At 36.5% G+C, this 13,762-nt stretch overlaps 1 protein-coding gene across 2 annotated transcripts; it reads left to right on the plus strand.

Annotated features, from left to right (window-relative positions):
* Positions 1-9,046: 9,046 nt before the first annotated feature.
* Positions 9,047-12,503, plus strand: LOC103441839 (uncharacterized). 2 transcript variants are annotated; one of them, XM_029108381.2, is made up of 7 exons: positions 9,047-9,184; positions 9,322-9,370; positions 9,477-9,609; positions 10,641-10,744; positions 10,829-10,973; positions 11,088-11,234; positions 11,502-12,503. In XM_029108381.2, the coding sequence occupies exons 2-7, from the start codon at positions 9,330-9,332 to the stop codon at positions 12,276-12,278; spliced, it is 1,347 nt and encodes a 448-aa protein (XP_028964214.2). In that variant the 5' UTR covers positions 9,047-9,184; positions 9,322-9,329; the 3' UTR covers positions 12,279-12,503. The 2 variants fall into 2 exon arrangements, with proteins under 2 accessions (XP_028964214.2, XP_070661473.1); XM_070805372.1 differs by having other exon boundaries at positions 9,053-9,186; positions 9,296-9,370.
* The last annotated feature ends 1,259 nt before the right edge of the window (positions 12,504-13,762 follow it).

The following is a 13,762-nucleotide window of genomic DNA, read 5'->3' on the forward strand; positions in this document are numbered from 1 at the left end:
ACTAAGGCCATCTCCAACCGAAAGGGGCCAAAGGGCCATGTTTAGCCCTATATCCCTGCAAGAAATTATTTTTTAAAAGAACAATGCTAGGCCATATTTTATACTATCTCCATCCGAGGGAGTCAAAGGGCCATAGGCCAAACATAGTCCTTTAACAAAAAAACCCATCTCCAACCGAAGGGGCTATTTTTTAGCCCCTCAATAATTGATTATTTTAATTGAATGATTAATTGAATTAAACTACCATAAATAAATGGCAGGAGCCCAATAGCGTGATGGAGGCGCATCAAATCTAAGCAAAAATATATATATATGAAGATGTTGACGACATCAAACTTGTGGATACAAATTACTCCAAATACCGTGGACGCAAACCATCACAAAGCACAAAGCATTTAAAAGGTAAAATCCACTTTTTAAAAAGTTTCTTGCCGTTGGTTTCTCTCTAATTAGTAGGAATAAGAGAAGCATGTTGCTTCTCTCATTCCCGAAGCAAAAATAGACAGTGTTATCAAAGAAGGAATTCACTAATAGTCCGAGAATTGTTAGCTGTTTAGTATCACTTCTAACGCAACATCACATTGTTCAACACAAAATATCGGTGCACAACATTACACATAGTGAAAACTAAACAATATAAAATCTATCTACCCACTATAAAGCTCATGATATTCACAATCCAAAAACTATGATTACCAAAAGAAAGTTTAAAGTCGTTAAATATTTTCAATTTAATGTTAAAGAGTTTTAATCATTTCAAAAGCAGTCTTAAAACATGCGTCTAATCTAAAGACTAGAAACTTAGCCTAAATTATACAGTAAATTAGTAATAATAATTTAGTACCAAGCTTGATAAAGGAAAAAAATGGTGTGATCTTATAAAGAAAAAGAAGTTAATAAAATTACTACCCAAAAAGTTAGAAAATTGGTTGAGAGTAAAAAAAAGAAGTGCAGAAAAAATATGGTGGGGATCATATTAAACTAACAGGATCCTCTTCAGATCTTTTTGGTGAGGATTCTAGGAATTTGTGAATCATGTCTGTTTATTGTACATCGTGAGGTCAATTTTTAACAGGTATTGTTTGTGTTTAATTTTAAATAAAAATATTTAAAATGATTTCTGGCCACACGATGTACAATGAACGGACACGATTTTTGAATTCTCGGGATCCTTACAAAGAGGATCCGGATTCCATATTAAAGAGGATAAAGCGGATGCGTGCGCATTTGAAAGATAAAAAGGTATTTTTACATAAAAAAATGTTTCTTCTTCCTTGCGAACACCGGCGCTCTGCAACCAAAATATGTTCAAATTCCGATGCATATGCCCGCCAAGCCCCGTTCAGCCGTGTCAAGAACTGCATATCACCGCCAGAACACTGGCCGCAAAAGCGCAGCAGCAGTCTAGCAGGGAAACTCAAAACTTCCTACGAGACTAGAAGGGGTAGAACCCCTTCTCCTAGGCTTGATTTTCGACGAGTGGAGGGGTAGCTGCCCCCTCCTTGCTCCTCTGTAGCTTCGTCCTTGCTTGTCTCCATTCTCCGCCACCTCCACAAAACCCATTGATGTATCGTTCAGATTCTTTGATTAGCAAGCCCAGAAGCCTCCTTTTCCTCTTTTGCATCAAGTTGGTTGGCTGGCTCATTTTGGCCAGCCCGTTGGGTTGGTGTTTGATTTTTGGCCGGATGGGGCCCACAAGCCCTTTGGCCAGCCCTTGGTTGGAAACAATTTTCATGTCAAAATGGGCTATATTTTGACCTATGGCCCTTCGGCCAAATCGGTTGGAGATGGCCTAAGGTAAGTTGAGGTAAGTTAACTGCATCCAGCTAGCAGGTGTTATGCCAAAATGTTTCCACATCGTTTTGACAGCCCAAACCTACTGGCAATAAATCATGCCTAAAGCCAAAGTTGTCACATTTTCCTTGTTTTTCCGACTAAACTTTCAAACAAACCCACTGGCTTTCCTTTTCTATCAACTTTTTCTGTTTTGGTCGGAAAGATTCACTTTTTTGGCTTCCTTTTCTAAACAAGCTTCTTGACAAAGAGAAGACTAATTACCCATTTCAGGCATCAATCCTCCATATTAGTATCTTGATAATTTACATATTTTGAGGTAAAGTGTCCGATATTCATTTGATAATCTAACTTATTACATTATCGCATAACGAAATAATATTTGAATTGTACAAATATGCAAGTAAAAGTGAAGAAACTAGAAGAATTTTGACAAATGCCACTTAGTGCGATAGTTTAATGACATTTCTTTTTATTTAAATGTTAAATGTCTTAGATTAGAATTTCGTGAATACCCTAAGAATTTAAAATCAACTTATTCCCATACATTTTAGTTTAAATATATTGTTGTGCAAAAAAACAAAAAAACCCTTGGGATTAGTCCAAGTGGTGAAGGATAACTAAAGAAAAGAAAAAAGTTTAACAGATTAATAATAACATGAGTGGTAGGAAAAAAAAATTCAAATGAAACGATCAAATCATAATGGAGTGCTAATAATTTACGTGTTATGATAAGTATTATGATAGTACTATTAAGGGTAGTATTGTAAATCCAAGTTAACATTTTCTGTTTGTTTTCCTAGCTGTAATTAGTTAGATGAGCTATCATTTACTCAAAGGATATTCTCTTATGTGTGTGTGTGTGTGTGTGTGTGTGTGTATATATATCAGGACTACAATGTAATCTTATTCATTAAGAAATATAGAAAGATATTTTCTCTATCATGGTTTCATCGTCATTTGTCTAACGACCTCCCGATCCTGATTGCTTCTGCACTTCCTATCTTCAGCATCTTTGTGCCAAAACCTTAATTCTCACCGTCATCAATGGCAGCTTCTTTGTCTCCCTCTGCTGATGCTTCGTCTCTCGTCTCGTCCCTGTGCCCTATTGTTTCCAACTCTTTAACTTCCTCAATCACGATTCAGAATATTGGTTCTATGGTGCCGATCAAACTCACCACCACCAATTATGTTACCTGGAGCGCTCTCTTTTCTCTGATCTTTAGGAGGTATAATCTCATCGGAATAATTAATGGCTCTCAGACTGCTCTGCCCAAGTATCTTTCTGATGCATCTGGAAATTCTTCTCTGAATCCGGCATTCATCGCCTGGTATGAGACTGATCAGAACATTCTCATCTGGCTCAACTATACTCTCTCTAATTCTGTGATTCCTTACACTGTTAGTGTGAATTCTTCTCGAGAACTTTGGTCCAAACTTGAATCAAGACTTGCAACATCTTCGCAGTCTCACATTCATGAACTCTGATCAAGACTTCGATCAATCACCAAAGGTGATTCATCTGCTGCTTTGTATCTTCAAAGAATTGAAGAAATTGCTGATGCTTTGGCCAACGTTGGTGCTCTGGTCGATGATTCTTAACTGATTTTAGTAACTCTTCACAGTCTACCTTCTGAGTTTAACTCTTTTGTTGATGCGATTCAATTTCGATTGGATCCATAACCATTGATGAGCTATATGGTCTCTTGCTGAGTAAGGAAATCTAGATCAAAAATCGCAAGAAAGACTATATCTGCACCAATTCAGGCATTTAATACCTCTGCTGGACTTCTACCTCTACCTTCTGATCCTCTAATCTTTCAGGCCTACATTGCTCACAATTTCTCCAACTATAATTCTCATCAAGGTCGTGGTTCTGACTGCAATTTCTCAAACCCTAGAAATTCTTCAAATCGAGGAAGTTTAAGGAACAATACTCAGAGAAGCAATTTAAATCGATCTAACAATCAGAGGTATAATCACAATCGTGGCTCTAGATTCAACAACTCTAGTAGAAGAATTAATTGTCAAATTTGCAAGCAATTTGATCATGAAGCTATTGAGTGTCCTCAACGCCTGAATCCTAACTTTGGCACTCCTTCTCAAGCTTCATTATGTGTCAATACTTCTGCTCCTCAACATACTTGGCTGCTTAACTCTGGCGCATCATCACACATGATAAATTCCTATGCAAAATTGAACAATCCAGAATCATACACTGGACCTGAGCAAGTCTACATTGGAGATGGAAAATGTTTGCCTATACTTCATCTTGGTTCTTCTAGTGTACCTACTACTACTCATTACTTTGATCTTAAGAATGTTTTACATGTCCCTGCATTAAAGCAAGATTTGTTATCTGCAAACAAGTTTATTCTTGATAATTAATGCTCAATACATCTATATCCTTCTCACTTTGTTGTGAAGGATCTTTCTTCGGAGAAAGTGCTTTTTAAAGGACCTGTACAAGATGGTTTTTATCCATTTCACACCACAACTTCCATTGTTGGACAACAACATGCGTTTGCAGCAGCTTCAAAAACATCTCAAGATATATGGCATCAAAAACTTGGCCATCCCTTTTTCAAAATACTTAATAAAGTTGCCTCTCATTCTTGTATTTCAGTTTCTGGTGATATTCATAAGTATCTGTGTTCTAGTTGTGCTATGGGCAAATGTTCGAAATTGCCATTTTCTATAGCTTCTTGTTCTACAACTAAGCCATTAGAGCTTCTACATGCAGATATATGGGGACCTTCACCAACTGTTTCTATACAAGGTTTCAAATATTATATCATTTTTGTTGATGATTTTACCAAGTATTGTTGGTTCTTTCCACTTAAATACAAATATGAGGCTTTCTCTACTTTCATTCACTTCAAGTCTATGGTTGAGAACCTATTGTGCACTAAGATTGTTACATTGAGATCTGATTTTGGTGGAGAGTTTATTAGCACTCAATTTTCCACATTCTTAAGGGATCATGGCATTATTCATCAACTCAGTTGCCCTCATAGTCCAGAGCAAAATAGGTGTGCTAAAAGAAAGCACAGACACTTGGTTGAAACTGCAAGAACTTTACTTGCAGCTTCCAAGGTTCCACATAAGTTTTGGGTTGATGCTTTACCTTATATCTTATTAACAAGCTTCCTACTGCAAACACATGTTCTCTTTGGGAATCTTTTTTTTTTCACAAAACTCCATATTACAACTCTCTCAGGGTTTTTGGCTGCAAGTGTTTCCCATGGCTCAAGCCATATACAAACTCCAAGCTTGATCCCAAAAGTTAAACATGTGTTTTTCTGGGATACAGTTTACAACACAAAGGTTACAAGTGTATGTCCCTTGTAACTAGGAAAGGCTACATTTCCAGGCATGTGCTCTTTGATGAAACTCAGTTTCATTTTCATCATATTGTCCCTTCTCCAGTTCCGCACCAGTCTTCTGGTTCCAATTTTAATCCTATTCCTACATCATTAACCTTCACTACATCTCCATCCCTCTCAACCACTTCTTCATCTACATCACCTATCTCTCATCCTCTCATAACTTCACCTATATCTTCATCACCCACAATTCCTTCCTCTCTTAACAGTCAACAAATTAGTACTACTTCCCCTGCATCCTTACAAACCCAATTGCCAATCAACATTCACCCTATGCAAACAAGGTCTAAATCTAGCATTGTCAAACCTAAAGCCCTTAATTCCACCAAACATCCTCTTCCTTCTCACCTTGCTCCAGACTATATCCCAACTACCTACCTTCAAGCTTCTAAACACCCTCACTGGAGACAAGCAATGCAAGAAAAATTCAATGCATTACTTAGCACTGGTACCTGGTCACTTTTTCCACCAAATTCTTCTCAAAATCTGGTGGGATGTAAATGGGTTTTCCAGATCAAGAGAAAACCAGATGGCACAATCGATAGGTTTTGGCTTGTTGCCAAAGGGTTTCACCAGCAACAATGTTTATACTACACTGAGACATTTAGTCCAGTAGCTAAACCAGTTACCATTCGATTGCTTCTTACATTAGATGTTCACTTCAACTGGTTTCTCAATCAATTGGATGTAAGCAATGCTTTTCTGCATGGAACATTATCTGAATCTGTCTTTATGGTTCAGCCTCCAGGATTTAAAGATCCAACCAAGCCTAACTATGTTTGTCAACTGCACAATTCTCTATACAGACTCAAACAAGCACCTAGGGCTTGGTATGAAAAGCTTCACACTGCTATCTTTTCTATTGGATTCATTGGTTCTCTGAATGACCATTCCCTATTTGTCAAAAAGGATCCAGCTTTAGTATTCATCTTAGTGTATGTTGATGATATACTAGTCATAGGTCCAAATCCTCAAGCTTGCAAGGATACTATTTCTCAACTCAGCAACCTTTTTCCTATCAAAGACTTGGGACCTCCTCACTATTTTCTTGGCATTGAAGTCAAAAGGTCAGCATCATGGATCTTCATCTCTCAAACCAAGTACATTCTTGATTTGCTTGAGAAATCGAAAATGCTTGGTGCAAAACCATGTGCCACTCCTCTTAACACTTCTTCATTATATCATCAATCTTCACTATTATCAAATCCATCAGAGAATAGATCCTTGGTTGGAGGATTACAGTACCTCACTTGGTCCAAGCCTGACCTTTCATTTGCAATCAATCTGGTATGTCAGTTTATGCATCAACCAAGGGATCTCATCTTCAAGCTGTTAAAAGGATTTTGAGATATCTTAAAGGAACTTTGGATCTTGGTCTCTGGTTTCCTAAACATTCAAATTCCCTCAGCATCAATGCTTTTTCAGATGCTTATTGGGTAGGTTGCCATATAGATAGAAGATCAACTGGTGGCTTTTGCATATTTTTAGGTAACTCTCTTATTAGTTGGAGTGCTAAGAAGCAACCAACAGTGGCCAGATCTTCTACTGAATCTGAATACAGGTCCTTGGTAAACACTACAAATTTGCAAATTATTGGTTGATGTTGGCTTACAACTACCCTGTCCTCCCAAGCTTTGGTGTGACAACATCTCAGCTATTTCATTAGCTAAGAATCCTGTTTTTCATGCAAGAACAAAGCATGTTGAGATCGACTATCACTACATTCAAGAAAAAGTCTTGTCCAAAGCCATTTCAATCCATTTTATTTGCACTCAAGACTAGATTGGTGACATTTGCACCAAGTCTCTTTCTAAGGCTAGGTTTCAACTACTCAGGGACAAACTTTCACTTCGAGTTCCTCAGTTTAGTTTGAGGGAGGATATTAAGGGTAGTATTGTAAATCCTAGTTAACATTTTCTGTTTGTTTTCCTAGCTGTAATTAGTTAGATGAGCTGTCATTTACTCAAAAGATATTCTCTTGTGTGTGTGTGTGTGTGTGTGTGTGTGTATCAAGACCACAATGTAATCTTATTCATTAAGAAATACAGAAAGATATTTTCTCTATCAGGAACATACGAATATTATAATATGTGTAAATTAATAACACTAGTAAACAGTATTACGCGACAATCTTGTTCTTCAAGATCCTATGGCTGAAAGAAATTATAATCATCTATTGTTCAATTTTAATCTCACGGTAAATAATTATTTAATTTTTATTGTTGTACTTTCTCTTTCACCCTTACATTAAGAATGAATGGTGGATGGGTGATTATAATTTTTCATAGAGTTTAAGAGAGCGGGACTCATTACGAGGATACCAATGACAGTGCACAGAAAATGAAAGCAGGAATGTGATATTAATTTGCCGATATGCCATATAAGCATGGATATATGATGCCCGCAAGCATATGTTGCTCACAGCTGTGTCACAGTAAGATTGGCCACTTTTCACTCGCTTTCGCTTGTGTTACGCAACATGCTGCTACTGACACGTCCAACATTTAAATCAGCTGGCTTAAAGCGGATGCAGACCAATGACAATGGCCAAAGCTTATATAGTCCAACTTAATTTATTTCTTATTTCTTAATAGAATTTCATGTTAGTTAGATATGCCTTCTAATCTTGGGATCGAGGAACACAACAGGCAAAAACACGAATGATTTTTGGTTAAAATTTTTAGAAGAACGTGTATTATTTGACTATGCACGTAGATGGGTTGAAAATGCCCTTAACTTTTTCAAGTCCCACTAGAAATTAATCTTACTCTTCAGGGTGCCTGGGCTAATACCTCAGGCTTCGACAAAAAAAAATGAATTAATTTCTTTATTTATGGTTTGTAATTTTATTAAAATAAAAAATTAAATTAAATAAAGGAGAGAGAAATGTTAGCCAACTTTATGGGAATTGGCTAAGAAATCGAAACGGTTTAAAATTGGCTAAGAAAGCATGCAATAAAGGAAAAGATGATTTCTTTACTATATTTCTTAATGACTTGGGTTTCGTTTGTTGATTAGGATTTTTCCAGTCAAAAGTGTTTGAAGCATGCCTATATAAAGGCGTACAACATCATATGTTGAGCATTGTCATAGAGTTTTGAGAGTTTTCTCGTCGATATATTTTAGTAGGTTACATGAATTTCAATTATCGTCTATAGAATTCAAATGTTTGTCGATACGTTTATGTTGTTTTCTTCTCGTCAAAGGTACATACCGTTTACATACATGCAAACATATCGACAAATTACATGCATTATCAAGGTTTCATATCTTTGTGTTATATGAGTTCCAACTTTAAAGTCTGTTCCATTATTCGTTCATTGATTAGTAAGTTGGTTATGTTGTTCAAAGGATCTGCTAATCCAACTTAGGGTACGTTTCACTTTGTCACTCCTACACTAGAAAACTAGAAAACTAGAAAACCCAGCAAACTTGAGTCTTGAGGTGCAAGTAATCTTATGCTGCCTTAATTCCTTGATTAGGTGTTTAACCTTTTTCATTAGGGATGCATATATAGCTTTAATTGATTTGTTCCAGCTGATATATACCTGAAAAATTCACGCAAGCCCGTTAAACTAGGGAACATACAAAAATGAGTGCAGAAAATTTCGTTTCAGTAATTTTAGCTTTTCTAGTAGTGACTTTCGTAAAAGGAGCGGGTAAATTATATTTTTAGCGGGAGGCCGCGTCGCAAAACTCCACGTCCGTTTAGATTTTCCCGGAGCTCCATCTGCCAAGTATATATAGCTTCTTGATTGACCTTTCGTCTGTCTTCCTCTCCAAGCTTCTTCCCGGAAAAAAAATACATACACACACATATATAAGTGTATATATTTTTATATGTGTGTATATAACAGCTCCGAATTCTTGATTTTCGAGTTCTGTTCTTTGTGGTGATCCCCATTCGAAGGCATTATTGTTTCTCAGTTTCTTGCTTCAAAAGCCAAAAATACCGATTTGCTTTCCTTCTTGGTTTTCTTGAATCCGATTCCTGGAGTGGACCGGTGAGTCCTCATGTTTTAATCTTTCAGTCATTCTTTACCTTGTTTTTACATTTTCGGAAATCCCATTGCAGCGTATAAAAGCTCGGTTATTTCTTTCTTTATTAACCCAGGTTTTTTGAAATTTTGAGAATCATCAGAGGACAAGATGTTGAGGGGGTTCCGAAAGCCGAAATTCGTCACCAAATGGTTCGTTACAAAAAAACCCAAACTCGTGTTTCAGTTTTTTTATCTCTGTTCATTGATGAGTTTTTCTTTTTCTTCTTTCTAATTCTGGTTGTTTTTTTTTATGCAGTAAATCGGATATAAAGATGACGAAGATGCGGATCGAGGCGATAAAGAAGAAGAGGAGCGCGGTGCAGAAGTTTTTGAAGAGCGACATAGCTGATCTTTTGAGGAGTGGCCGTGACATCAATGCATACGGCAGGGTATGTATGCATCTGCTTAATTAATCTTCTTCTAGGTTTTTGTTTTGATTAATTAATTAAACAATATGACGTTAATCTTGTTTATAATTGTTGTTGTTTTTATGTTTTCTGTGGCCTGAAAAATAAGCTTGTTTCCATTCCCTCTTTTTACTCATGAATCATTTTGTATGAAACAATTTTTCCTTCATTTGAAAGATTTGTTTACCTGGCCAATTGAAATTAGGGTTGGTTTCGGTTTGGTAAACCGAAAAGTGGCTACCGAAAACCGAACCATGAAATTAACAAAACCAACTCCGAACCGAAAATTGGTAATCTTGAAATTATTTCTGAGAGATAGAGAGTTTTAGTTTTTACGAATGGTTGAGATTCAATCTCAAACAAATCCAACGACCACAAATTTTTTTGTTAAAAAATTAATATATATATATATATATATATATATTGTAGGTTCGGTATTACCCAACATATTGAAGTGAGGTCCTGATCCCATACCTAATTATCGGGGTTTTTTCAGTATCGATTATTGAATGTTTCGATATTAACAGTTTGATATTCTTCGGGTTGGTTCGGTGCGGTTTGGGTAGGGTTCGGTTTCTTTTTTTTCAGCCATAGTTGAAATGGTAAAATTACTATGGATTTATGTGGCTTGTCTTTTACATGGGTAAACGTCAACATTATTTACATTAAAATGGAACAGAATCTGTACTTCTGTATATGGAATAGATTACTTGGTTTTGGATGACATTTTCTTCTGCACTGCCGTTTTCGCAAGTATGTCCTCCAAGATTTAGCTTGGTAGGTCTTGTTAGTCGTCAATCTTCCATCCCCAGCCACGCAAACATAAACCTGCTCGCAATGTCATGTATTTTCGATTGCCTTGCATTTATATTGAAACAAGATTACTTGCATACTGCATCGTTGCAGATGATCCGTGATTTTTACATATATGCTTGACGCAGTAGTTCACTCACAGAGCGTTCAGTTAATATATCTTGTTCAGTTCTCTTATCACTTCATGATCGGTGAAACAGGCTGAAGGGCTTCTAGTTGAGCAAAATATGTCCGCCTGTTATGAATCAACTGAGAGCTTTCTTGGATGCATCTCGACTCATCTTCCTCTCATACAAAGTCAGAGGTATATGTGGCTTCCGGAATAATATGCTCATTAAGTTTCATAGACTTTTCTGCTAGCCTTATCTTTTATTTGTTTGTTTTCCAGTGAGTGCCCTGAGGAATGCAAGGAAGCTGTTCGGTCAATTATGTACGCTGCAGCACGATTTGCTGATTTACCAGAACTCCGTGAGCTCAGAACTCTGTTTAGTGAAAAGTATGGAAATTCCCTCGAACCTTTTCTGAATAAAGAGGTAATAATTCAAAACTTGCTCTTTAAGTTCATAGTTATCAAATAATCAAAAGATGCTACTTGTTCTATACGTTTGTCTCTAGTCTGTCTGACCCAATTATTTGTTTGTGCTCAGTTTGTGGAGAGGTTGAAGTCAAAGCCTCTTACGAAGGAGACGAAGATTCAGTTAATGCACGACATAGCACAAGAATTTTCGATTGAATGGGATTCAAGGTCTTTGGAACAGAAACTGTATACTAATACTCCATCGGCATCTGACCAAGTAAGTCTACTTTATGCATCATTGCTATAAAATACTTATACTGGAAGAAATCAAAAGTAAATTGTACCATCTGGTACATATTCTGAAGCTAATAAAGTACCTTACCCCTGAGAAAAGATGTCGACAAAGGTACTTTTGTACCTTGCAAAGCTGCCTAGATGCCAAACGGTTCCCTCCTTCATGTTTTTTGTTCCCACGTTATGTGTTATTATAGTGCTTCTTATTGTCTGTTCTCGTTGATCGTAACATGTATGACCCTTTTTGCAGGGCCAGCGCAGGTGTGGATCTCCAGTTGACAGCGATGACGATATGCACAAATCACATAAAAGGCAAGACAATGCTTTCCCGAAGAGAAGAAACCAGGAGGGTGACTCTTATGACAGATACAAGCTGCAGAGCAGCAGTGAAGACGAAACAACAACAGATGTATCCCAATCTGCCCCAAAATATTCTTCAAGCTCAGTAGGAAGTACATCCGGGGATGAAGCAGATACCAGCAAGATGCCCTTCTACTCCAAGTTTGTTCCACCACCTTACTACAGATCAAGACCTGAAAAAGAGGAAAGCAGTCACGTCGAAAGGGAAACAGATCACCCTAGCGATGTTTCAGTTGGTGAAGATAATACAAAACGAAGATCAGCAAGGAGGGGAAACTTGAAACCACCACCAGGTCACGGGAATCTTGGCAGGAATGATAAAACTAGACATGGAGAGGATAGTGATTCAATGGACGAAGAGAAGAGAATAATGGATGGGCTTTTGATACATTACAGCAGGAAACAGTCACCCTATGAATCGAGCCAGATGAAGGGCAGTCTAGACGATGATGATGCTGGTGAATCAACATGGAACAGAAGCAGAAAATCTCAGCGAGAAGCTCCGTCAGCCAGAGCATCATCTCTCCCACCAGAGCCAACAAGTCCAATTGAGGCACCGAAAAAGCATGTCCGAGCATTTTCCTTCACACCAGATGTACACGTGCACCCAAAGCTACCGGAGTACGATGAACTGGCAGCTCGAATTGCCGCTCTTAGAGGAATATAGAAGAAAGACAGCATTAGAAATTAAAGTCTGAAAATGTTTATTTGGTGTCATCTTCTCTACCTCTAATAGGAAATATTATTGGAGTTTGATATGTCTATCAACATCCATTAATCATTAGTTTGCTGATCATATAACACTGTAAAAATCCCGAAAGTGTCATGGTTGAACTTTAGAGTTCACAATCTAACACTACTTCAGATATAAAAGTTGTGTGTTTTCCTTTCATGGTTTATGTTGGATTTTTAGTTCTATGATCATGTGAAATCTGGCGCTTGGAATAACTGAAACTAGTGATAATGTGAGATGGTTATATTAAGATTCTACGAAAAATCACTATGGGCTGAAATTTTTTCCTCAAAATCCCAAACCAAATAAAAAAAATCCCGATCCCATACCGAAAAATTCTCAAACCAATAATACCAAAATTTTTAGGATCCATGCTGAACCGATCCCGAACCTTTCGGTACTAGAATCGGGATCACATATTCAATAGTTCGGGAATCCCAAACCGAACCGAAAATATATATATATATATATATATATATATATATATTGGTTGCATGTATGTTGAATGTTGAATTTAAGTAGTTTGATAGTAGACTATATTAGAAATAGAAATATGAAATTAAGTAGTTTTGACTTGTTATGAATGAAATCATCTTTCAATTGATATGAGTTAAAAAATCTAAATTTCAATTGATATGATATTAGGGAACAAAATTTTAGGCCAAAAGCCCAAATTTTAGACCATAACCTAAAAATATCAAATTTCAACCCAAAAGGCTAAAACCGAAAATCCAATTCTGATCCATCCCGAAATACCGAAAACATTTCGAGAATCCCAAAAATTGGGAATACCAAAATTTCGGTTTGGGATTGATCAAATTCTTATCCCGAATATTTTCTGTTTGGGATCCCATACCAAACCAACCCTATAAATCACATATAAATTATAACATTTTTTAAGCATTCAACCATGCATTCGAGATCTGTCAATCACTCTACTAGAAACTTGCTATATTAGCTCAGCTCGTAATGGTTGGCATTTCTAAAATTTTATGAGTCTAGAATATACGTATTGCTCGCTAACCAAGTATACTTGCTAACATTTCCTTAGAACTGAATAAATGGAGGTTTATGAGCAAATGAAAAAGAATGCTCTGTACCAATGACACCTCTCACTCAACATATTTGATTATTAATAAAAAAAGAAAACTAATGAAAAATTAAAAAAAAAATAGTTTTAATGAGAAATGACAAATAAAGGTATAGTGAATAGTACCAGATAAAGATAAAAATGTGATTTTTCGTTAAAAATGAACAATACCGAAAATATTTCGTTAAAACTGCATATTAAGAATGCTTGTACTGATAACATTAATGAAAAGAAGAGGGATATTTTCAACCAAAATAGAAAAAAAAAATTAAAAAAAAAATTATATATATACAACAAAAACATTAGCCCATCTAAATAGTTATAAACC

This window comes from Malus domestica, chromosome 09, assembly GCF_042453785.1.
Source record: "Malus domestica chromosome 09, GDT2T_hap1".
Classification (NCBI taxonomy): Eukaryota; Viridiplantae; Streptophyta; class Magnoliopsida; order Rosales; family Rosaceae; genus Malus; species Malus domestica.

Excerpts from the sequence above, each read along its gene's own strand:
- LOC103441839 (XM_029108381.2), top strand. The coding sequence starts at position 9,330 with ATGTTGAGGGGGTTCCGAAAGCCGAAATTCGTCACCAAATG. Across the intron at positions 10,745-10,828 it reads CCTCTCATACAAAGTCAGAG|TGAGTGCCCTGAGGAATGCA; the intron begins GTATATGTGGCT and ends TTTGTTTTCCAG. Across the intron at positions 11,235-11,501 it reads CTCCATCGGCATCTGACCAA|GGCCAGCGCAGGTGTGGATC; the intron begins GTAAGTCTACTT and ends CCCTTTTTGCAG.